Raw genomic sequence first — 27,137 nt, 5'->3', positions numbered from 1 at the left:
AGCATATCACTCTGATTGTTATCCAGACGTCCTGTCTCACTTTGACGTCTTTTCAGGCTGCTGGAGCTGCTAGCAGCTTGGCGTTGAGAGCAGACTGATTACCATCACAGTTCAGGGGAGGAAAGGCTCCAGGTAACATCCCCATCGCTCTCACAAATATGTGGGTGGCATGATAAGCGCAGTCAACAGGTTTTTCTGCCGCCAGCACTCCCCTCCATCCCTGAGCTCCTCAGCTCGAGCTGCCTTCCCTTCCCTCTGTGCACCCTCAGTGATCCAGAAAGAACCAAGATCCAGACAGACAAGACACATGCACACACATCAGATAAAACGCTGTGATTGGTCCCAGACAGTGTTCTTCTTGGAGCCATGACTTTTGGGACCCAAGGCAGACCTTTTTGTTTTCTACTTTCCGTATCTCTGAGGATCCAATATCTGTTATAAAATTGGAAATCAGTCAAATTAAACAGAGCCTGGCCAGTGTGAGATTTTTAAAACTAGTACGAAAGGGGAAATCCATCAATACAGAGATGGTGACTGATATTTATTTTGTTGCTATGAAAACAGACCTTATCTTCTTGGCTTGAGCACTGTGACATGGACTGATAGAAGACTGTGCTCATAAAATATTCCTTCTCCTAAGTGGTATTAAAAAAAATTAATTACATGTTGTCAACAGATGGGGCTAAGGGTATTGCAAGCTCAGAGTGGAGCTGTTCTTGAAAAATATGACACTGGGGACGTGCACGTTAGGTAACAAAAGCCTGATTTATACTTCTGTGTCAAATTGATGGTCTAGCCTACGTCTACTGATCACAATGTGTACTTCCTGTTTTTACAACCAAATGGCACACAACATCTCTTCCAGCATCTATCTTTGAAATAGTTGCTTCAGTGTAAACAGAAACCTGTTTCTGCTCTAAAAATGGGGCTTCAATGTGAGGTGAAGAATCAAGCAGAAAATGTATATTGAACACACTGCCCTCATGTGTTCTGGAGGAGTATTGCAGAGCAACCAACACAGAAGTCTGTATAGCTAATGACAGCGTTAGCCACTACAGTGTTAGGTCAATGCAGAAACATAAACCAGTACTGAACCATCACCGCCCTCACAAGTTGGCACCAGAATGACCCATCAATTCTCAAGTTTCTGGTTCTTTTTAATTATGTACGCCCAAAACTCAGGTCATATGTAAACTGCTGTGCAGCCACCTGCCACTAGCCCGGGCCATATCCCTGGTTCATGGCTACTACCATAATGCTGTGATGCTTGACTACCAACTTGTATATAAGCACAGGTTACAGATTGGTATCTCATAGCATAGTGCTGTTTGTAAGAATGGGTATTAACAACTGGTTCCTGCTAAGAATTCATTAGACGTGGTTCAATTCATTGACATCATTAGCTTTTATGCTTACCGATTTCTTTCTGGATTCTTGTCATTATGCCAGAGCAGCCCGACCTTCCATCAACATCATGCCACATGCAGACATGGCGATTGCTCTAAGACTGCAAGGGAAGCTCAGCTTCCCCTAAAATGTCCCAAAAAAGAGTGGTGATATGTTCTGCTGTGTGTACATTTCATTGACAAAATATGCGCTGGAATTCCTTAATCTTTTGTTCAGAATCAGCTCAATATCACCTCCTTCTCATTCATCCCCGCAGCGTCTCGGCCCTTTACCACAGTAGGACGCTGAGCGTCTTCTGACTTCAGCGGGGAAGCGTAGAGTGGGTTTTTCCACTGTGGAAACTGGACAGTCATTGGATAAATGCTGGGCTTTGTCCCGCCCATCGAACGCACAGCACTGGGGGTCTATGAGACAGCCAGCTGGCCTTGACGCTGGGCTCCTGCATGATGATTGGATGATCTGTCAGAGGCCGAATCCCTTTTTGATTGACAGTGAAATGAGCCAGTCAGCGATCTTGAAGTATAACCCTCCACCAGAGCATCTTCTGTAGAGAGGAGCTTCTCCTCTATAAAGCGGCTCAAGTCTTACACCCGCAACACAATGGGCCAAGGCCGTTTAAGCAGTTTAGCTCTACTGGCCATAGAGAACACTGGTAAAATCCCTGGAAAAAACTCTTGGTTGGTACACCGTGGTCACAGATCATTTTCTTGAAAAGAAACAGAGGGTAGAATTTATGTTTAAATAAGTAAACAAATTTATGATGTAGACCAGAAAAAAATTAGCTTCCCCTTCTTGACTGACCAGCAGCTGCCACTGGCCACATGTCAATCATGTTCGTCAGTCAGCAACAGAATCCCCAAGACAATGGAGGAGAGATCAAAGGGATTGAAGTGATTAAGAGCTTGGCTTCACTTTACCAAAAAAGAGCAAAGTGCAAAGTGCAATTTGTGCAACACTGTGACATCATGCAAGGGCAGCAACACCACCAATGCTATAACATTTTTTGACCCACAGCATTAATTACCAAGACTGTCTGACAGATCTATACAAAAGACTCAAATGCACAACTCAAAGAAAAATCAAAGTCTTTCATGAAGAAAGCTCTCAAAATAAAAACACAAAATCACAGCAATGCTGGAAAAACTAGCTAAAACAGAACACACTGACAAGGAGTTATCTGGCAACACATGACACAAGGATCTCCCACAGGACAAAGGGAGACAGACTTTTATACAAGAGGTAATGGGGCACAGGTGGAAACAATGAAGGGCGGGACAATCAAAATGGTGGGAAAACATGAGGGCAGGAAGTGAAGTAGCCTGAAATGAGAGGAAAGACATTACTACAACATAAAAGCTGACATGACAAAATGAAAAACAAGACTGAAGTCAAAAGTGCCAATTTAACATAACTGACGAGTCATGACACTGTCATGTCCATTTATTCACTTATAAACTCTATAAAAATGATGTTGACACGGAAAACCTGCTTTTTTAAAATAGAAAATTCACAGGAGCAATTAATTTTAAGATCATTAATCCTCATTTTAAGGCTTTGACTGGTGAACTCTACTGGAGTAGTATGTTTCAAGCACAGACATGTGGACTTTAACCTGCAGGTTAGCTGGCAGTGCTAGCTCTGCTATCTGTAGCCCCCAGGTTGACATTGTTTAAACATGGACCCTGTGATCCTGTCTTCATCTGTTTAATTTTGTCTGTTTTGGGTGTTTTCTTCAAGACTTGTCAGAAATGAAATTTCTGTTGATTAGTGAATAGTTAGGAAATAAATTGCTTTGGAAGATCTCTCAGCTTCTAATTCAAACTTTTACTAACTCTGATTTAAAACATGGAAGTCAGTCAGTCATTGTTATTCAGACTCTCTTCATCTCAGGGATTTTTTCCCCTTGATTATTATTTCCTGGGAGGGAGGGGTTGTTCCTAGATTAGTCTGACTTTGTGCCTAATTAAAGGATGTTTGGGGTTTTCTCTGAATCAACAGGCATCACCTAATCAGCTCTGTCAATAACGGAAACTGCCGGCACTGATACCGCGCTCTGACTGCTGGCTGTCAGTGTTATGAAAGTATCGTATAACAATGTTGATGCTCTGTGTTTATGAAGCACACTTGAGACTTGATTTAGCTGGCTTGAAAGGTCATGAAATTGCAACCACATGCTGAAGATGGAGCAAACAAATCACCTTTATAATTACAGCCATCGTTTGGCTCTAAATCTAACTGTGGAGCTTTGTTATGAAACACGGGGCTGTGGATGATTCATCATTCGCGTTTCAGCTGGTGCTGCGTTTCTTGCTGATTTGAAGCTGAAAGTTGAGGTATTTTTTTAACATTTCCATTGTTTACTCATGCTACCACCACTAATGGTATGCTCCCTGATGGGCCTGGCTGATCCTGCTACAGCTGTCGTCCCCTGTGTGGAGTGTAGTTTCAGTAACGTGAGAGCGCTCCATCCCTCGCTGCTGGCAAACGCGCCCCCATAACTGTGACAAACCCTGGACTCAGGAATCCCTGTGCCAGCCAGCCTCCTGATAATCAATCAGGTGTGGCCTCCAGATCCCGGCAGACCCTCTGCTCTTTTTAAGGGGACGGACTCAGAGCCACTGGACCTCAAGGCCTTTCTGTTTCTGCACTCCTTCTTTTCACACCCTGGCTGTGTGAGTGGGTCTGTTGCTATGTAAACCAGACCTTGTTACGGTAACTCTGGGGGCTGGGATGCTCACCAGCTGCTGTTTAATCTTAATCATCGCTCACATTGTGCAACCAAGCTCTGCGGTCACAACATATCGAGCTCGGTTTACTGTTTACCCGCTAACCGTTGGACAACAGCCGATAATTACTAAAGTTTTCCCTTTTTCACCATCAGCTCCTCTTGGCACTTCCTCCTCTTAAGCGCTCTGTTTGTATTTGGTTAGCAGGTGACTCACGTCTTCTGGAAATGTCTCTGTCTGGGTTTAATTTCCTCATCTTTTACAACTCTCCCCCCTTTCACTCACTCACAGCTCTCCTTCTGTCTCCCTCTTCCATCTGTCAGAGCCAGAGCCTCAAAGCCAGGCCAGGTATGATCATATCTTGCTTTTTGTTATTCTCAGAGGAGCGATGAACATGCTTTTTCCACAGTCTGGACTAAGTGGAACAAATATGCACATAAAAAAAGAGAAAGCCAGCCGTGAGTCTCTCATCTGTTTGTTTGGATCATTATCCAGTTTACAGCATAAATAACTGCTCAGTAATATCTTCCATTTGCTCTCAGAGTAATGACTTTGGCAGCACATTTGTGGACCAACACTCGTTTGTATTTCTATCCTCCGGCTTCAGAATCTGCAGAGGAGCCATAATAAGGCTTTGGTTCTCCGTGTTCCCTCTGTCTGTGAGTCTTTTTAAGTGGCCTCGTACTAGCATCACAGGGACAAGTCTTTGAACACAGAGTATCTGCCAGAAGATAAAAATCACACTTGACTGACTGGAGCACATTTCTCCAGAGTGTGAGAGAGGGATATGGATTCAATGCTCGTGCTCATTAGCAGACAGAGTTACAGTACTCCCAAGAAAGAGGAGAGATTAGCACATTTTTTCAGTTGGTTTAATGTTCATGGGAAGGGTAAAGGCATAGTTCAAAACTTTGGCATCAACACTTAAGCTTTCTCTCAGATTGTGTGATCATTAAAATGAACAGAGGCAGCAAAGGTTTAAATCTCTTTTTATCTCAAGGGAATCTGTGGTTTTACAAGTCATTGAAGACAGTGTTTTGATAGGTTGATTAAATATAAACTTAGGTTTTCTGAAATATAAGACTATTTTTGTTTTGTTTTGAAAAATATAACCAAAGTGTTTACCATTTTTTAACATCATATAAGCTGAAAAAAAACAAAACAAAAAAACACCTCAATGGGTTTCAGTTGGCGCTGACTGACAACACTGGGGATGTTTTTGGGTCAAGTCATCCACAGGAGTCAAAGCTGGTGGAGCTGAGGTGGTAATATCACACCTCTTTATCGAGCCAAAGCAAACAGTTACCTAACTGATAAAACCACAAATATCCCCCAGGTGGAGTACGGTCCACAGTGGAACAGATTGTTGGGGTCAGTTTGAGGTGAGCACTCATGGATATGGCAGGTCTAATGACTCGTCTAACTCTGCAGAAAGGAGCTGCATTTTCACAACAGAGCTGTCAGGTCTCTTCTTTTTAGCATCAGAGAATTAACAGTAACTAAACCTGTCAAAAGAATGATGAATCACAGATAAATCAGCAATATAAGAACAAACTGTTACAACAGAAACAGTGTCAGCCAGTAGGGGGAGTTTTACTTTTTTGGTTTCATTTTTGTGGAGATATCGTGTCATCTCTCCTGTTTTACAGGCTATGGTTTTTATGATGCAATTTTTTTTCTTTGCAATGACTTTCACATTAACGCCACAAAATCAGTCATTTTAAAATTTTCTTTATTTCTTTCTAAAGAGAAAACAGATGTTTTTTAATTAATTCAAAGGTGCAGTGTGCAGCATGTAGCAACATTCAGTAGAACAGATGGGGTGAAAATTGAATATAACATTCAAAAGTGTGTTTAAACCAGTGCATAATCACCTAAATGTATATTTTTTGGTTAATTTAGAAAAAGTCTTTAAAAATAAAGACTGTACATATTCTGGTAAAAGCAAAAACTGCACCCTTTTGAAAAAAAAAAGTACACCTTTTTATAATACTTTTAACAGTTCTTGTCTTGGTGACTTTTTTTTGGCCGGGCAGTGAACAGTTGTCGCTGCAGAAAAGTCGTTTTTGTTTTTCTCCAGTTGTGAATCTCACAACTGCACCTGTGTTTATGTTATCGTGAAAGTGTTTTTGTTATTGAGTGGAAAAAGACAAACAGCTTTCAGATGCCCTACAAACACCTTCTTATGTTGTATCACATGACAATGAGGATCTGGCAAAAACAATGGAAGAAAATACATTTTTAAGAAGACAGTCACGTTAACTATTTGTTTTTTTCTCTGTAAGGATTTTTCCAATATTTAAAAGCATGACTCATGAATGACTGGTATTTTTTTATTCTTGAGCATTTATTCACTGCAAAAAAACTGAAATATTATCAAGGGTTTTTGTCTTATTTTCAGTAAAAAATGTTTTTTAGACTTAATATTAGCCACACTCAACTTATCGGTCCAGAAAAATGTCTTCTTTCAAGTTATTTAAAGACAAAATTTAGGTCTGACTTGCCTGTAACAAGCAAAAAAACAAATTCCCCCAATGGAACAAGAGAAAAGTTCCTTGTTTTAAGACATTATTCTAGTTTTGAGCACATTTTTCTTCTTCCATCTGCAGATTTTTTTTTACTTGTTACAAGCAATCGTACTAGGGATGTACGATATTGGATTTTTGCCGATATCCGATGTACCGATACATCGAAACCCCTTTTGGCCGATACTGATACCGATACTGATACCGATACCGATACCGATACCGATAATCACAAGTTTGTTTGTTTTTTTCACTGTAAAGTAAGCTAAGTCTATCCTGTATTGGAATTTATATGTTACTCTTATTGTGACGGTCTTATTTGTTTAAGAAACACACATAAAACAAGACAAAAAAACATTTGATTTTACCATAAATAAGAAATGTATTAGTTTTTCAAACTCAAGACATTCAGTATTGAAATACAGAAAAATAATTTCTCTGGATCACATGAACTTTAAATGTACAATGCATTTTTAAACATAACCAAGTTGCATTTGATTATTTTGGAGCTACTGTAACAACCTGGTGACAGACACAGAGCTCTGCAGTGCAAATAAATGAAGTGCTACATTTTATTTAAGGAGCTTATTTTTCAGATGGAAAATAATAATAATCCTAACTGAATAGCACCTCATCGGCTGTGCATATCGGCAGAAATTTTCATATCTGCCGATACCAATAAACGTGTTTTTAAGCTTTTATCACCCGATACCGATATTGTGCCGATAATATCGTGCATCCCTAAATCGTACCTCATTTTTGTCTTTAAATAACTTGAAACGAGACATTTTTCTGAACTGACAAGTTGAATGTGGCTCACATCAAGTATAATAAAACATTTTTTAATTGAAATGAGACAAAAAACACTTGATAAGATTTCAGTTTTTTGTAGTGTTCTGGTTCAAACCCTGAACCAGTCTGCTTGTAGAAACCTGATAACAGCGACTGAAATAGAGCTTGAGCGTTGAGCCAGAGCACATGAGGCCAGCGGAAACTCATTGTAGAAGAAAAAAACGCTCTTTGCTATCATTGCTGATCTTCATCTTGATAATGTGCACGCCATAACTGCATCAAAACAAATGACTGCTGAGATTACTCTCTGCAGCTTCTAACTCACTCAAACACTCCTAATAAGAAACTGTCAGCTCATATTTACGATCCCCGTCATCTTAATTACAAATCATTTATTCCATTTTTAGGTTCAATGGAGGCACAAAGGCTGTGTTTGTACAGGAAAGGCGATGAGCCAATATTTTTGCAAGCCGTGACTGATTAAGTTACTGCTGGGGTCGTTATATCACATAATGCTGATCCTTGTGAGCTGAATTAGTGATTTACAGACTTTTACTGCTGATACACAGGATGGAGCTAACACGATTAGTCTGGGAAAACAGAGGAGAGGAAGTTTAAAGTGTCCACAGTATCAAGTCACATCAAAGCCGAGGAGAACAGTCGAGAATTTCAGCTTTGGTTATGGAAAGATTATAAACTATTCTGATCAGTAAAACGATGATGGAGAGCCAGAGTTTTGCCTGATAATGGAGTTTAATGCTCAGACCATAAACCACCTGGCTCCAAATGGTCCAGACGGAAGAAAACAACAACAGCTCCTCTCACAACATCCAGTTTGTTTTTCTGCATTTCACTACTAGACTGTGAAAATCTGTTTAATGGCTGTCTGAGAACCAAAGGCATAGTTGCATGCTGTAAAGATGCTAACAGAGCCCCTCTACTTTCTATTTTTTCCCTCTGCTAACAAAGAGTCCACTGTGTGAAAGTTCAGATCCCTCTGAGGCTACATATCAGAGCTAAGCAAGTGCCTTTTAGGGAGAACACAGCACGCCGCCTTTGTGAAATTATCAGCAAAGTAAGTCCATAAACAACCACAGAGCCTGATAAAAACTGAACAATCTACAGCATTCAGCTCCGCTCCTACACCAGCAGAGATTGTCCCTGTACCGCCTGATCGCTTTACTTCTATTTTAGTCAACATGAGAAAAAAACGTTGACATTTACCCACAGGGTAGCTGAGTTTCTCTGTTTTTGCCCTTTTCTCTTCCTAAGAAAACGCTTTAGACCACTCTCTTGTTCCCATATGTGCCTCCATTCAGTATTTTTTTTTCATCGTCTCTCCAGGTTGAGCTCCATCTGAAGCCCATCCAGTCCCTGCTGCGCCACCACAAGCCACTGGTTTTCGTGCTCAACTCCCCCCAGTCGCTGATCTGGAAGATCAAGACGGAGAACCTGGCCCCGGGCGTTAAACATACCTTTCATGTGAGTCCAGCATCACTAAAAGCCTCTAAATCCTACTTCCTAAAACTGTGTATTCATTTCCTCTCAGGCTAAGCTGTATTCCTGTTTCAGTAGCTCTTATCTGAATGAAATATATGAAATGATTTGAGTTTGCAGAGGAGGCCTTTGCACGCTCCATGTGGGGACACTTTAATCTCTGTTTACAAAAACAAAACATTTAATGTGGCAATGCCTACGATGGATGCACTCTGACATTTTGAGAGCTGATTATTCCTCTGGTGGAGGAGAGTTTTTATTATTTTCCCCAAACTCAAACCAGCATCACCCTCTCACATCATGCTGCATGTTCTGTTCATCTATTAAAAAGCAATGTGCTCTGTCAGCTTTATCCCTGAACTATAACCACAGGGCTATTCCCTCTCTGCCTCCTCCTACTCCTCCTCCTCCTCCTCCTCCTCCTCCTCCTCCTCATGGCCCTGTTGATAGCTTGGCAGCTGTTCAGATCAGACAGGGCGTAGCCGCAAAAACCCCGAACAGGGGGGAATGTTTGGGAGCAAACAGTAAACTGCGAAAGCTCTCCTGAGAAAGGAGTTGAACTCTCACCTTCAAACTTGCTGACATCCTCAATCATGTCGTTAAGTTGTTTTTAATAATTAATAATCAGCTAAAAATGAAACTTTTCCTGAAACAAGAGACTCATTTATCACTGACTCCAGATGAGACTGGGCAGCTTTTTCAAAACTGAAGCCATGGACCCGAGTGGTAGCAAAATTTTCACAAATGTAGCACTTAAAGAGTGGGGCTATTACAACCCGAGTCATAATCAGTAATATTACAGAAGTCCCCCATGATCTCAATAGATATTTCTACCTTTAAGCTAATTCTGTCACTTTTCCAAAAGGCAACACAGTGTAAGTCATTCAGATGTATTGACAAAGGGCAAAACTGTGACTTGAAGTCATAGTTATCACATTAAAAACACTGTGAGGACTTAATAAGTGATCTTGAAATAGTCCCACTTTTTAATAATTACCTTGTATGCGTTTTGTTTTCCTCTTCAACTATTAACAAACAGAGTCCAACCTTAGCAAGCCCGGTTATACAGCTACAAATAGGGATGTCCAGATCAGCATTTTTGCACCCTATCCTGATTATTTAATATTGAGTATTGGCTGATACCGAGTCCCGATCCCATTTTTGTGTTTGGAGATAAACTTTTCTGAAGAACAGAGAAAGAGAAGTAGGACAGTCTTTTTGTTTTGTTTGTTAACAATACTAAAGAGTAAAAAATAATACTTAAAGCTTATTAAGTCTATTTAACTTAGTCCAGCTAGTTTTGAAGTTCAGACCCTCTGGATCCAAAACCCATTGGTGGGATCAAAATACTATTTATTTTAGATAACTGGCATTTACAAGCCATTTGTCCAATCCAAAAACTGAAAACACTGGAGTAATTGTCAGATTCTCAAGTTACTGAAGGTACCTGAATGTATCACATACAAAGCTGGAAACATGTCTTAACAGGACGACGAAGGGGGAGAATTAGTGTTCGGTTTTACTGACACGTTTGCGATCGGCAGCAATTTTGGCTTTATGACGGCTAACGTGAGCTATCGGTTGAGAGGACTGGCCAGAATTCCCGTTCACTGAAAAAAAATGCAAAAATCAGCCCAATCGGATACCAGGGATCGGGATTGTAACATTCCTTGCTACAATCATTTCATAGATTAACAAGCTATTTGCCATTATGTATTAATAGGGGTTAGAGAAAATATTGATTGATCCGTGCATCACAATATTTCAATATCAGTTCATCCCTCTCCTGAGTCTCTGCCACGGACATCTTCATACTACAATACATACGTCTGTTATGTCATTGCTGAAGAGTGGCGTGACTTGTTTATCTCATCAATCCACAATCAAATTCACTGTCCTGATGGCACGATTTCAGCGATTTTAGGAAATGTTTTGACTTTTCTTGGTGTGTGTCTTTTTGAACAATGACAAGCTGGAATGAAACAGGAGTAGTTAGGCTATTTTTGAAACATGCAGAGTAGAAAGTAAAGATATTTGCATAAAAATGTAAAAAGTTGGCTAAAAAATAGTTACTCAAGTAAAGTATAAATACACAAAATTTTTACTTAAGTAAGGTTACAAAGTATTTTTACCTCAGTACTTGATATCTCTGCACGTCTCAGAGCACAAGGCTGTGAGGAACAGATAGTCTGCTCACCTTCTGGACACTAAACTACAAACAGAGTTTTATTGTTGTCACCTTTAAAAAACAAATGCACGCCTTGGCAAGAGTCAGGTTTTTACAACAGTTGGTGATGGTGCCCATGGGAAACAGAGCCTTCATTTCGGCCAAAGATGTCACTACAACAGCCCCAAACAGAAAGTCAAACAGAAAAATAAATGGATGCTGGTCTTAGAATAAGGGGTTACAGTTTTTGATATTTCTGGGTGCAAATTCAGTAAAATCATCCTGCTCCAAAGCATGGGGACAGATTCTCTGAGAGAGAAAACTCATTTCCATCAGAACAAAAAAATAAGAATAGTCAAGAGGTTTTCATGCCACAGGGCATCATGCAGTACAAAATGTTCTGTTTCTCACTGTGCTTTACAGTTTTGAAGCCCATCAGAAGTCATGTTAGAATATGAAGTATGTTTGGCCATGTTGGCTATTATAGGTTTTTTGTCTCTTCTTATAAAAATCACCCAGCCCCTCTTCAAAGTTGCAGAAAAAATCCCTCTCAGAGGCTTGTTTAAGGAGCAGGGTACATGTCAGGAAGGAAGAGACCAGGGTTTGGTGAGGGTTATGTCAGAGTAGCTGGAGCCAGGTCCCCTGGAGAGCCGGCCATATTTAGTAAAGGTACCATGGGGCCTCGCTGGGAAACTTAATAAAAAATGTAAAAACGGACTCGCACAGTGGCCTTGTTTAAAGCCAGTGTCTCACATGAGAAAATCATCCTGAAATGAGGTCCAGCGCCCTCAGCCACGGCTTACCATACTATATTGCGATGGAATTTCGTTCTATGCCTTTAAACGCTGAGAAAGCTTTCCTGTTTTTGTGGCTTCCCAAAAGTAATCATTTTCAATTGTATGTTAACACCACAGCATTCTGCAAGAATGCAGTATCAGGTACACAAATGACTTCCAGATGTGGTCAAGTGTTTTTAGTGCTCACTTTTCCTGAGCAGAAATATTCTGCCGTGAAAGCCGATGTGACACGGGCGAGAGCAGAGGTTGATTGTGAAATCCTTGCATTATGCTGTCTGTGCATTCACAAACACACACATACACACATAAAAAAACCTTACATTCCCTTCATATAGATTCTTTTCAACCAAGTGTCTTTGACATTCAGAAATCCAGGGCACAGGGTCTCTTCTAGGCCACGCAAAACTTGTCAAGTCTTATCTGACTGATGACTTTCATCATGATGTTTATAAGGCATGCTTCTCTACATTCAGAGAGGTCACTGTAAACAAGGAATGATAAAAAAAAAATAAAGCAAGGATCTTATTTCCAATATTTATGACATCTACAGAAAACTATTCGTTGTGAAAGAAAATTACAGCCTCTAAATGTAAGAACCAGGATGTGAAATAAACAGGAAAGCGCTGAAACTGACATGAACACTCCTCTTAATAATTTCCTGTTGTAATAAAAATGACATAATGTCAGTACAAACTGATCTACTCATGAAGATTGATGCTCATTTGACATGTCTGTATTTTCCTGAGCTGTGTTAACGTGTGGCTCATGACACTGATGGTTTGTAGAAACCAGCAGGTCAGCTTCACATTTAATGTCTCCTCTTGTCAGTGGTGTCAGAAAGCGCCCAGCTGACAACCATCATGGAAGCCTTCAGTATGAGCTGAGCTGTTTCTGTGTCCATGAACATTATTATTGCCTTTAGCAGAGCGAGGAGTCTACATGTCTATTCATACCCATGTAAAATGCTGCTTTCTTAATGATAAGATGCGTCTCTGTGTCAGAGAAATGTGAATCTGCAGGTTAAAGTATCAAAAGGTATTAGCTTCATCTGTTCACACTTCATCATGCTGTCTCTCTGACACATACGTCCTGTTTCAGGATGGTGTAAAAAGAGATAAAGTGGATGTTAATGTTGAAGGAGGAGGCCTCTGCAGCCACACAAAGCTGAGCTAATGTCTTCAGCTGACTGCAGGGCCCCTTCTGAATGAGGTGTTAGGTATTTAGTGTTTGAGTGACAGCTCTGAGCCCTCTTGTAGTGTGAGCTGTTGGCATCTTATCCACCAGCCTGACTGCAGATGGCCCAAACCCAGGAGAGTCCTGGAGGCTGCTGCTCTTCCAAGGTTCACCCGACAATGAAGGCTCCTTAACATGCCACACAACTCAATACCACGCTGTGCTGGAGGAACAATCAGCAGCTTTCTGTCCGCTCTCAACGTGAACTGATCTCATCAGAATGAAACTGCAGTTTTCTGGTCATCAAGCTCTGCTTGCTCTCCATCTATCACTACTGCTCTTTATTCCATCCTGTATATAGCACTTACTATCCTTATGATGGGACCTTGGTTTAAGACAGAGTTGCAAAAAAGTAGGCTTGTCAGTTCACCATCTCAAATAAAAACTCAGACACGCAGTTTCTCGCCACTGGATGAGGCTAACATCAAAGAGTTTTTTGCAGGAACCACCTGAGTTAGCCTCTAGTGGCCTTTGCACACTGAGTTCGTTTTTTTGTCCTATGTTTTGTCAATCATGTTTCATGCACACTCACTCCAAAACTTTCGTCCATCATTATTTTTTTCAAAACAGGTTAGATTTTTGTGTTTGTGTTTGTATTTTTGCTACACATTTTGGGCATCGTCAAGATGATGAATGAAGACTTGTGTATGTGGGTGTGTGTGATGGTGTGTCTGTGTGCCTCGTGTGAGGCCAACATCAAACATACTGACAGCCGCTGCTCAGGATCAATTGCATCATCAGTGCTTGATGATTCCGTTTTTCTTGTGCTGCAAATTTTCTCAAATAATACAAATAAACGCATCGGAGACAGCGTCTGGGCCTTTTTTTTTTTTTTGTGATTACAGATCCAAAATATGCATCCTAATAAAACAGACTCAGTGTGCAAAGACCTTAAGGGTTTTGACCATCTCTTTGAAGTAGGGTCAGTTTTAACGTAGTCTGAAATATAGAGTTTATGGGCTCTAATTTCGTAGACCAGGCGCAGGCGCACCTGCCCTTCGCCGTGCGCACAGGGCGTGACCGGCGCACTTTGCAAGTTTCCTGTAGTGCCAAGAGAGGCGCAGTACAGGCGCACATGAGCGCAAAGCTGCGCGTCCACGCCTCCCTCCGCGCAAATGGAAGAGAGGTAGGAGAAAAGCCTTGAGTGGGTTTAACACAGCCAAGCGCTGTTTTCACCAATCAAATAAGCGCCTCTCCTCGCCTTTAAATGCCCTGCGACTGAGGCGCAGCGTCTGATTGGTCTGAGTGATCTCCAGCACCTCGGAGAGAGTGCTGGTAGCGGAGACGGTCAGAGCCGCTGTGCCTGCAGCAGGTCAATGGACAGCGGGGCGCACCGGAGGAAACGACGCGCGTCACCGTGTGGGCCAGCTCCTGGGACAGATTTAATCTGTTCCTTTGTCTTTAATAGGAGAACAAAATGAAGAGACAGTTACACAGCTGGCTTATCCATTCAGAATACTTTTGATCCACCTGCACTCCTGGTTTGTCATCGCTAAGCAGAGCCTTTGGTGATATACTGTATACTCTCCCAGTGTCTCCACCTCATCCTCCTTACAATAACGTACTCCATCTTTTTAGATCAGGTTAAAAATAAAGACTAAAACAGAGAAATATGGGAAATCACGGGTAAATCCTGAGTGACATACATTTATTTTGTCTGTTTTTTCTTCGTCTTTTCTCTCCCTCTTTTCTTTGAATTAAATGAAATGAGAGAACCAGATATATACTCAGTATCAGATGTTAAGGCTGTTAATTGTTTAATTGTAAGATGTGCATCAAACTTCCAGCTGCCATCAGGTTAACTTTCCATTATGACAAATGACTTTAATCTGACATCAGATGTGACGGGACAGTTAATATAGATATAAATGTATATGCTGGTTCAGACAGTTACATTAAATAGTGATTGCTGTGATTGTTTATTGCATTAAAATGTGCCTGACACTCTGGAAACCTGCCTCTAAGGCTTTGATGACATGTGCGCACATGTGTGCCTGTCTCCAAATTACAGCTGCGTGGGGTGCACTCCGCCTTGCGCCGAGGATAGACCAGGTTGGAGCTGGCGAGCTTTCAGCGCACTTTTTTGGCACGAAATTGTCGCTGCGCCAACATGAATCTGCTGACACCTCCCCCTGGTGCGCCGTCAACTCCCGCTGGCGCGCCGTCACACCCATCTCTGCGCAGACGGTCTACCAAATTGTCAAATTGGCAGCGCACGGCGGTGCGCCGCACAAAATTAGCACTGCGCAGGCTGCGCCAGGCTTGCGCCCCCTGCGCTGCGCCACGAAATTAGAGCCCAATAACTTAAAATGAGATGCAATCTTAATGGCACTTTGAGGACAATCAGGAATCAGCAGTAGGTTTTTGGGATAAAGACTCCGCTTCTCATGAGCACCACCACCCACTGTTGTAAAGACATGACTCTTTCTAAGGTATGCATTTGTTTGGTTCAGTGGATCTTCTGTTATATGCTACTCTTCTTTATTCATGAAGAGAATAGAATACAGATACTGATAAATAGCATTGAAAATAACCCGTTATGGTGCTGATAACCTCACTTCAAATAAAGGGATTGTAAACAAGCAAATGTACTAAACTGAAGCTATTTCAAGATCACTTATTTAGTCCTCAAAGAGCTTTTGAAGATGAATTTTGCTTTCACATAGAAGGTTGTTACCATACACTGTATAGTATATGGACGTAGTCTTCCTGACATCACCCATCTGTTTCTAGAACAGAGTTTTGAGGCAAAACTGCTGGTGCAGCCATATTGGAAGTAAACTTTTGTATTTTAATAGAAGAATAGAAAAACGTTATTTATCCCTGAAGGGAAATTCAGCCACAGCAGAAATCAAGAAAACAATGTAAGAAAGTGTATAGAAAGTGAAAAAAGGTCCATAAAAAATAGATGCTGACAGCCGGCCTCCACCTCCACAGGGTCCAGGACTGAGCTTCTTCAGCAGTCTGTTCAGTCTCTGTCTCCTGGGAACTGTGTGCTCACAGCAGGTGAAGCTCTTCCAATGGGGCATTGGTGTCTGGTGTCAGCTTTGTTAGCCCTGTCTGTGAATAGCATGATGCTACTCTGCCTTCTGGTATTCCCTCCGCTGCTGGGCTAGCACAGCTAGCTCATCTATCTTATTGATCTTATTGGAGATAGATCTTACGTTCCGAATAACGATGGATGGAAGGACAGGTCCATGTCGTCACTTCTTAGCTCACACCTGAGAACCAGCACATCGTCCTCACCTCCTTCTCCTCACCTTGTGGGGAAACATTAGGCCCTGCACTAGTTAGCACTGACATGCTACAGGCTGCTAACAGCTGAGTTCACATGTAAACAATGCAGCCATGGTTACATGAAGGATCTCCAGACAAACAGGAGCAAAAATAGTAAAAATATCACTGAAGACAAAACCAGTACGGTGTCCATGACCAACAAATGAACCATACAAAGTAATGATCCACTCTAAAAGCAAAGATGATGAGAAAAATCACAAGAGAGGCACAAAGAAGAGCGAGCTGCCACAACGGGAAGCCACAACAGGGCGGTGCCTATAGCAACAAATGAGGGGTGTCTAACATGTGACAAACATACCAACCTGCCTGCCCAACCGTTGATGAGGCATTTGACTTCCTCTCATCCCAACAAAGCAAACAACTTAGAGGTGTGAAAGCCTAAAGACTGAAGCACAGGTTTCATCCAAAGTATGAAGTCAGCACTTATACCGATGACTGCTCAGTTCAAAGGCTGCATTTCAGTTTGTCCTGATTCCCTGGTATCAAAAGGAAAAAGTAGGACAACACATTTTTCTTAGAAAAAAATTGCTGTCAATTAAAAACCACATCTTTTAAATAACCAACGGATGTCTTTCAACACTAACTCAATCCTCAAAAACAGTGGTAACATACATGCCAAGAGTTAATAACACTTGAACTCAATTCAGTTGTCCATATTAGTCACTGACAGTGGATTTTACCATAGCTGTTTTGTGTAGTTACATACACGTGCAAAAAAAAAGAGCCCAGTCCTTTTTTATTGAGTCAGCTTAAGGCCTCATTACCGTTTGAGGAAATGTGGAAAACCTTGTTTGGCTTCTTCTCACACAGTTTTTTTTTTCAGCAAACTTTTATTTGAAACGACAGAAAATGTTTTTTTGGATGCAGACAAACTGATGTTTTTGGCGAATGTAAAGCCATTTGGAGTTGGCTCAGGTTTCTGTAGTGTAAACTTATTCTAATGCAATGAGAGCCGGGCAGAGCTGATGACGCTAGCAGAAAGTCTGAAAACACACAGCAGCAGCTTCTCCAGGTGCAACGCAGAAAAGTTTTTTTTATGTCATCTTGATCCTGAACACACAGATGTCACCAGTTATTAATGCTCTAACTCTTACTGTTAATGATATGCTAGTTATCTGGACAAGACGATGGTGGCGCTCACATTGGACGATGTAGTCCTTTCACTTAAGCTTCATAGAGGAGGATTTAGCTCATGGGTTATCTTAAACTGGCATTGGACCTTAAAAGTCTTCATCTAATGATAGCAGATGTCAGTTTCTGAGTGTCAATAATGATTCTGCCAATTCCCACACCCGCTCTGTGGTCCCTCTCTAGTGGAGGACTTGCTGCGGTGAGGGCTTTCAGTAACAGAGTCAAGAGGAACTGGTTTTGGGCCTAACACTCAAAAACAGAAAGCCACAGCCAGACCTCCCTCACATAGGCTTTCCATCGTAGAGGCTGTTTCCTGGGGCAAATTAAAACCTGAATCAGGCCTGCCATCCCTTGTTTCCTGGTTCCAGTGCTCTGGACTCGATGGACCCAGATGGGCTGCCTGGAAAAGCTTCAGAGACGCTGAGCACACTGTTGCTGTTGGCCACTGGAGGCTGCTGAGTTTTAAAATGCCAGAATCCAGAGTTTTGTTGTAAAACATGTTCTCCACGGCACTCCCTGTCAATCAGCAGCAGGCGGGAACCACCGGGGGTCTGAAAAAATGACGTGAAAAATGAGGTTTGAGTGTGGGCCAAGTTTGATTTTACCAGGGGACACTTGGGCTCAGAGTGAGACACATGTGCAGAGTGCTGTGTTGACTTAGTGGCTGTATGTATATATTTCTTTTTGGGGGATGTGAAGAGCTGCGTTGCATCTTAACTGGAAAGGCTTAACTTGGATTAAACGTTTTATGACTGGTGATGAAGCAGCTCTGTTAAGTCTGCTGTTGGCTCGTGTTGCCTATTGTTTGTTTGACAAGCGTTGCCGTTTCACTCCTGTATTTCTCTCATTAGCTGAAGGCCCTTTGTATGAGTTTCGCTCACACACGAGCTCCCTCCTCGGAGTTATTGTTGATGGAAAACATGGGTAGCCTCTATTGGTTTTTACTTGGAGACAGGAATGGCAGAGGAGCGCCGCTCCAGAATGGCGTGCAGACATATGGTATTGTTTTCTCCACAACAGAGCCCGCCAGTTCACAGGAACACATGCACATATGTAGGGAGCAGCGTGATTGGCTTCACATATCTCATCAAGGGGGGAAGAGATCAAATCAGCCACGAAAGCATTTATCACATTAATATCACCAGGGACTTGGTGCATGCTCATAATCTCTCTCAGCCCTTTTTGCACTTCCCTTCACCCTTCTCTGTTTGCAACACCTCCTAATTTCCAAACAGACTTTTGCGATTCCCAAGCTGAGGGTGTTGCTCGGCAGAGGAATACAGCTCTATGATAATTGATGTCAAACATTTGGCGCCATTTCTCCTTTTAAGTGCACATATGGCTGTAATATGTTGATGCTCATAGGCAGAAAGGACAGGAAACATACCGCTCGCTGTGTTGTCCAGGCAGATGTGCTTAAAGAGGAGTGTTTTATGACTTCTTAAAGAGCCGGCGCTTTGGAATAGTTTGTTAAACAGATATAAAAATGAGCTGACACTGTTTATTCAGAGAGCAGTAACAGTTTGAAGTATCTGCAAATATCATTGCACCGAAAAGTACATGTGTTTCTGGCTCGACAAACATGAAAGCAGCAGCTTCAGTCCACATGGTATGTCGCTAATGTCTCCTGCATTTTTCATGTGCACTCGCTGCCAAGCCTGAGGAATTCCTCCTTAAATCCAGGTAACAGCCAGTTTTCATGTTTTTAAAACTGAGAAGACTTCACAAAGCCCTAAAATCTCACTCCAAAAGTGTTTTTGGCGCTTTAAGATCCAGCATGCTTAGAGAGATGAGTTCTACTTTCTTGAGGTGAGGTTTTTTGTTATATTTGGCAGCAGGCGGCTGCTTACAGCTCAGACGGACTCTAAAAAAAGGGACTTTTACTACAGAACATGCTGGTTACCAAGTCAACATGTATCAAACACACAGATCTGTTCAACCCTCATGTTTTATAGCTGAGAACAGCCCCTCTGGCTGGAGCTGAGCTGTAGTTTGACTCTTTTAAATAATGCTCCTCCCAAAACTGCAGGTACTGTTCTTCCTACACGAACATAAGCAATATTATGTAGATTACACAGTTAAGCTGCCATGTTTTACTCAACAGAAAACTCTATCTATATTCATATATTCCACATAAACCCATGAAAGAAATCTCTGTGTCGCTTCCAGAATTTTCAGGGCTCTTTCCTAAAAGGCGCGCACATTAAAGGAGCAGAAAAAACAAAACATTTTGGCTCTCATGCAAATGGGTGTGACATGCAGATCTTTGCAATTTTGGTGACCACAGGCATTGGCAAACCCAGGCACAGCTGGATGCAACAAATAAGAAAGACTCTTATTAGAATGAGGAATAGAGAAAAACGGGTTCAGTCAGCATAAATTTTAAGTACAGACAGAAAGTGAGCCAGAAGATGAAGAGAGGCCGCGGCCTTCTGTGAGCAGATTTAGAGTTGTTTCAAAACACCAATTAACATCACCCCAAACATGCTGTCGATACACTATAAAAGATAGATGCTTTGGGTTTACACTGTCTGTTTGTCCTCTGTTAAATTTACATAAAACCAAACACACTGATTTCTTTTAAGACCCTGTGAGGATTTTATATGGGATTGTGAAATAGTCTTACTTTTATAAAAATTGCCTGTTTATAATCCATGATTTAAAATGAGAATATCAGCACAAAAATTGGTTATTTCCAGATGTTATTTCCCAGTAGATGTGATCAAGTTGGATTTTCTGTGGAGAGCAAGAATCAATACACGGCACGCAGACCAAAAGACCCTTTGACGACTTATGGCAAAGTTTAGCAAAGAGAAGAATTTCTTGGATATATTTTGTAGTGATGTTGGACACAGGAGCTGGACTGTCAAATAGAAAAAGGAAGTCAGAGCAGAAGAAAGCTGAACAGGAGAGTGATAGAGCACGAGCTAAAACATGGGTTAATCTGTTGTGATAATGTCCATTCAACCCACAGTCAGCAGTTATTCTGCAGTGGTCTGTTCAAACTTGAGAGTCTATCAATGAAATGCAGAGTGAGGTTAGGTTAGCTCTGATTGGTGAGGTTGGAGTCGGTAGATCAGCACTTGTTGGACATAACAGGGCTGGGATGATTTGCTACTCTTGTGATTTGATTACGATTTTGAATGCAGATTTGATTTAAACTGTGATTCTTCGATATTTATGACTTTTGTGATTTTTAGTTTGCTTTGTTAACACTAGACCATGTGAAAAAGTTAAATGATAATGATAATGTCTACAGACAGCATCAGGAGCCATATTTTCCCATAAAATGCACATCACCTGAGCCAGAGAAACTTTTCACCCTCTGCTGGTGAAAAATGGTAACTCTTTTCCAATCCAGTCTATAAACAAAGAAAATAATGAAGAATTTCAATAAAACAGTGGTTGTTTTTTTTTTCTCAAAGAATTCTGATTTTGATATTGTCAAACAAAAAATCCAGATATATTGTATTTCAATTTATTCTTCCACTCCTAGGACATAACCGAGATTCATTAAGGTTACACGTTGCAGACACGTCTCAGAGCACCGGGCTGTGAGGAACACTGAGTTTACAGAGTTTGATTGTTGACACTTTTCAAACAATAGTTCTATGTAACTACAACTTAATACCTCACGTCATTGCTTTGCATCCTGGGAAAAGTTGTCTCAAACAGAAAAAAGCAGTGTTAAAAAGAACATCTACTTTCCAAAACAATAGCCTGTCTTGACAAGAGTCAAGTCTTGAAGACAGTGGGTAACGGTGCTCATGGGAAATGGAGTCTTTATCCCAAAAAACCCCACAGATCCCTACCAAAGGTGTCACTACAATCAGTGGCAAACAAATACTCCTCACAGCACTTTTAAAGCCACTAGCTGTTGAACAGATCTAAATCAATACTGATGTGTCTTTGTGACCTGGAAAAGCAAAAAGGCAGTCATCAAAAATCTGAATTTTCCTGATTAGATGTAATTTTTCTTAAAGATGGGCAGGTGTCATACTGTGAACTTACTGCTTGATTAAAACAAGGCATTTCTTTACTGAGAGTGACAAAAAAAGACATCAAGATCAGATGTTTGGTCAGACATTCCTCCATTCACATGCAGGACAAGATCAGCAAAGTGATAAGAATGTGCACCTTGACCTATAGGGGGAGCCAAAATGAAAACAAACCAAAGGTCCCTGACACCAGCTTTGGACTTCAAGTAAGCATGGATAGGTTAAAGCTGTAAAATCACAGTTAATTTTTTATGTATTTATTTATTTATTTATTTATTTTTTTTGGGGGGGGGGGGGGGGGGGGGTCTCTGATTAAGGGATTTTCATGCCTTTAATCAGATTGTGGATGACAGTGGAGTGAGTAAGAAATGGAGTGAGAGTGAGGAATGACCACCTCTGGTAAATACTGGTCTAAACATAGGAGACAATGCAGAAGCGCAAAACCTGTAGTTTGGCTCCTAAAGTATCCTAAGTATAGGGGTCACACACACACACACACTTAGCCAAAAAAGCAGTTTCACAGAAGAATTAAACAAAACCCTTCCCCTCTGGTATAAAACGCGTCCCCCCGTCTGAATCACTAATTTCAATATTGGCCCACACCGTCCAATCAGAGGTACAGCTCAGCTCACATGACTGATGGGCGCCCTATAGGTGTTAGTGTGTACACTCAAAGCTTAAAGACCTTCCCCAATATGGCCACACCAGCCAAATTGCTACAGAAATCTGTTTCAGAAACCGACGGGTGATGTCAGGGGAACTACGTCCATTTATTACCCAGTCTATGACAAGCAGGCCACAGGTTGGATTCAAACCTGGGCCTCTCACTGAAAGGCAAACCTCATGGGGCACGACATAGACATCTGTACCCCAGAAACCATTTTTAATTCATCAAGTGGAGAAAAAAAAAAGATCCCCAGACCAAACTACACCTTGTAGTTAGTATCAACAGAAAGAATTTACACCAAATTCTGGTGTCGTAGCAGAATGTGTGAATAATTATGTCATTTTTCGGGTGGTTTCAGTGACATTCTGTGGTATTCATGGTTTGATGAATGTGCTGCTATGACTTTACCCCCCAGCTGTTAATATTTATCAACATGGCTACAGTCTAAAAATGGAACGATGTAAAACTCAAAAACAAGGTTTCTCAATCATCTTTAATTTGATGCACGTTTCAGTCAGTGTTGAAACTGTATAATTGTTCTACAAACATTCGTGATAGCTGCTCTGGGATTTCAGCGACAACATTCAGAGACAGATCTGCCTCTGTCGCCTCAAGCCATAAGAATATCTCTCGTCTGCATTTGCGCAAGATGTTGTCCAAGCAGAAACAAAACCCCAAGATTGCCCACAGTCTGTCTGTCCCTCTCCTCCTTCCTCGTGCAAACACATTTATTTGGTTCCAGGAAATCACCAAACAGGCTCAGACTAAAAAAATATACTCTCACAAGAGGAAAATTGCATAAAAACTGCATTTTCCCCCAGAGCTGGCTGCGAGCCTGCAGGAAAATAGAGCCCCGGTCTTTCTGGTCTGTCATCTGGGCATGCAACAGGGGAGACTTGAGCGCGAGAGAGGCAGCGAGTTTGTTAAAGTGGTCCGCGCTTCCCTGTTTCACATTCTTGAGGTTTTCAGTGTTCTGGAAAGCCTGGAGCTAATTTGGCTTTCAGGCTTTCCCCCTCTAATTCCTTGCGACTAATTACAGCTGTATTCCCGCAATTAAACTGATAAACTCTGCTGAGCTTGGCAAAGTCGGCGAAGAAACCCCAGCCCCTCCTCACTGCCTCACGATACCACCTCTTCGCCATCTTTCTTTCTCTTTGCTGTAGTAAACACACTAAAAATAAAATCAACCTGAATTCTTCGACAGAGTCTGTCTCCTAGGCCCCAGTATTTACTGCCTCTGGTGACAACGCCAGGAACATAGCGAGGAGCGTCCAGAGGTCAGGCAGATGCTGTGCTTGAGGAGATCTGTACAGGAACATGAACGCCCTAAAGGAATATTTTTCCATTATCACTGAGGCATGATTGCAATTTGGGGACAGCTTTATGTCATTATCACAAATAGGTCTTATTCCTCCTGGATTAGAACGGATTGAATGTTTTAATCGGAGCTTCCAGCACTGTGTCAGCTCATGCATAGGGATGGGACACCTAGGGAGAAAGAAAAACAAGCACGGAAATAGAATGAGGTAGCCTGTCTAGACCGTGTGCTTGGACTCATTTGGTTGTATGGCAGAGTTTTCAACACATGTGAATGTTTATCTCCCTGAAATGAGGCATATGGGCTGAGCTCCATTAAGTGCCAAAGGGGTGGTCCCTGCTCGATTCGCCAAGGCCGGTTTCCCTGTCAGGAGCAAATCAGCACTTTTTATGCTCTTCAAATTATAAAGCTTTGTCCTGGTTTGTGAAAGTTGTATTTTTCACAGCTGGCTCAAGAGAGCGACCACATTTATACCTCTGTTTTCTTTCTTTTTCTTCACTTCTGTTATTCCCTAATTCAACCAACCACAGAAAAGAAAAGAAAATTGAAGTTAAGCCAAATTATTGTTAAATATAAAAAAAGGAATAATGGAACATATGGCAAACAGTTGGCACACCTCTAAACCAGCAGAAGTCAAAGGTCACAACTTTCATTGTAGTTTCTATTAATACCAATGCTAATGGTTGTGGTTGTGTCTGGATTGCAGGACAGAATGTTGCTCCACACAGTAGCTCCCCAGACACGAATGTCTTGACGAATGTTTTTGCCACAGTGTCAACAGGCAGAGTTGAAATGTGCTGGACTCTTGTCCAGAATGATTCAGTAGAATGTGTGTGTGTGTGTGTGTGATCAGGTTGTGGTGATCCTTTAACCCTCTGGTGCACAGAGGTCCCTGTTCAGCTGTTTAAAGTCCTTTCCCCCTAAATGTAATGGTCTCTATGGTGGAGCTGCAGATCAGCCTCTAGAGTGCTCTCTGCTGCCACTCTCCTTTGAGCTTCAGTCAGTGGTCAGCCGCTGTTACTGCAAGTGAATTTTCTCTGACTCAAGACAGCCACACCTCTGAACCCCTGCTGACATGTCCCATCAATCCTTCTGTTCTAAAAAAAACCCAAGAGGTGGAAAAAATGTGATGATATACAGTAACTTTGAAGTTATAGAATTATTATGATTGTTTTGAATTTGGTTTGAAAAAGCAGTAAATTACCATCAACCCCTTGATGCCTGTTGTCACAAATTTGCGACATACCCTGTCAGGTCTTGATGCAGCTGAAATGACCTTTGTATCTCATTATTACCTACTGAGTCATATTCTACACAAACCAAAGATTGTATCAGATCCATTATGTCACAAAATATATAACTATTGTATGTACTATACTCAAATTTACAATCTCTGTTTAATTTAACATCCGTAAGAATGCAAAAACACATATAAAAATCTATTTTTACAGTTGTTGATTTATTCAGGCGGCAAGGGGTTAATCATGCTACACCAAGTACAATATATAAAGTCAAAATGTGTGAAAATATGTTAGAATGTTTTGCAAAGCATAAGAAGAAATGATTATTCAAGTTATTACTAAAAAAGGAAAACGCAATTTGATCTATTTTTGGATTGAACACATACTGATTTATGTTGAGTGCTCAGGTGCATGTAGTCCACTGCTGTGTCGAGAAAAAAAGTTTTGAGGAAAATATCTTGTCACTGGCTTTCACATTTATGCATCAGAGGATGAAAGAATAAATCACTTCTATCGCAGGGTTTTTATAAACCAGAACTTATTATAAGATCTGATAATGTCACTTGGAACAAGAAAAACAATCATCATTTCAACTCTTGAAGTATTACATCTCACTTTCACCAGGACTAATCTATTAATTTTGAATCTTCTGATATGAAGGAAGATGAGACCTAAATCTGAGGTAAGATCACTTGTTGAGAAAAATATGACTGAACAGAAGAGCAGGTCTAAATATATGGTTGAATAGTCTTAACATAAAGGTTCAAAAACAGAAAGGGAGACTAAATTTAGCAATCAAAGTTTTTGTAATCATCACAATATACGGGCAGTTCAAGGCTCTCGCTTTTATCCAATAAGAAAGGTTTAGAGTGATAGGAAATTTAGAGAGCAAAAGGCACCAAATCCTATGACTGAAGCCTCTGTACATGTGGGGTGCCCTCTTTACCAACTGTGCCTCAAGGGATTCTGGGTACACATAGCTTTTTACCTTAATAAATTTATAGGATTTAATTTCCAACTAAAGAGCACCAAAGAGCTGTGCTGAAGTCTGCCTCTGGTTTGCCGTGTTGTTGTTTTAACATGGTAATGCAACGGGGCGGCAGAAAAGCTGAAATGTAATTTTTGGTTAATTGGTGCATTGCATAAAAAAGTTAGAGTGGCCAGAGTTTCTGTCTGTACAAATGTTTACAAGTTGCATTGATTTAAGACTAACAAAAGCCCTTAATGCTATCCTGCATGTTTTGTTTGTATATTGTGTCTTCACATCTCTCATTACGTCTTTTTTTTTTGTGGGTAGACTTTCTCTTTTATGATCATACTGTGTTGCATAATGTAACCTTACTCTGACTAAACACCAGACGTATTGTGCAAAGAAACATAAAAAGAAAGGTTTGCAAACAAAGAAACCACGACCAGCTGAGCTCTAAGTTCTTTATTTGATACTTTCCTCTCACCCTGGGTTGTAAACAGAGATGTCAGGCTGAGCTGACTCTTTGGGTTTTCATGTCTTATTGTTTAGATCTTAAGAAGGAGCTGCTGGATTTGTCTGAAGCTGAATGGGCTGAAGATAACGTGCAGAAATCGGCAGTGTTTGTCGGGATTTGCAGTCTCATTTCCCAGAACTGAGATAGCAGCTTATCAGAGCAGCTCTTTTGTCCTCTAACATTCCTCTCTGTTTCTCTCTTAAAGGTACCCGAGGGCTCCGAGGTCCACTTCCAGCCGGGCAACTTCTCTTTCGCCTGCCAGATCCAGAAGGAGACCCTTCCCCATGGCAACGAGCACCTCCTTAACTGGGCCCTGAGGAAGTACAGGGCAGTCACCTCCTTCTCTGAGCTCAGGATGACTCAAGACATCTACATCAAAGTTGGGGAAGGTGTGTGCTGGATTCCCTAAATTCCCAACATAGCTCCTGGCCCCAAGGCACGCCTCCCTGTTCCCCTTTTCCTCCCTAAACTTAACTTAGCTTTTGTGTTGGAGCCCAGCTCGAGGTTTATACGCTCTGCTCAGGGAGAAGAATGTGCTTCTCTCAGCAGGTACTCAGTCTTTCATACTTTCTTACAGCCTACCTGTGGTAACTCTGGGCTGTTGCTGCGCACATGTAGTCGAATGATTAATCTGATACAGGAGCTGCTGCAGAAGCTCAGAGATCAGGAGTTTGTCTCCAAAACCAAAGCTGTGTTAACTATATTTCTATTCTTATGCTCTAGAATAGAAGTGTCACAATATCTTTCCTCCAATGTGCCAAGTCCTGCTGCTTTTTAAGAATTAAGACTCAAAAGAAACAAAAAGAATTTCAAAAAATCGAGCAAAAGTCACGTGTAAGGTGGGTTGGCTGATGTTA

The 27,137-nt window shown here is 41.3% G+C and overlaps 1 protein-coding gene across 1 annotated transcript in view; it reads left to right on the top strand.

The window, feature by feature from the left end:
• tgfbr3 (transforming growth factor, beta receptor III) overlaps nucleotides 1–27,137 on the top strand; it is a 121,266-nt gene that overhangs the window by 51,537 nt on the left and 42,592 nt on the right. The window contains exons 4-5 of the mRNA XM_074668369.1: nucleotides 8,795–8,932; nucleotides 26,486–26,669. Coding sequence (XP_074524470.1) covers nucleotides 8,795–8,932; nucleotides 26,486–26,669 — 322 coding nt within the window. The remainder of the gene's footprint in view (nucleotides 1–8,794; nucleotides 8,933–26,485; nucleotides 26,670–27,137) is intronic.

The sequence above is a fragment of the Halichoeres trimaculatus genome, unplaced genomic scaffold (genome assembly GCF_033239565.1).
Source record: "Halichoeres trimaculatus isolate MK-OKI-2021-1 unplaced genomic scaffold, fHalTri1.1 fHalTri1_scaffold_4, whole genome shotgun sequence".
Taxonomy (NCBI): domain Eukaryota; kingdom Metazoa; phylum Chordata; class Actinopteri; order Labriformes; family Labridae; genus Halichoeres; species Halichoeres trimaculatus.
The sequence above is the reverse complement of the archived record's forward strand: the minus strand, read 5'-3'. Positions and strand labels throughout refer to the sequence as shown.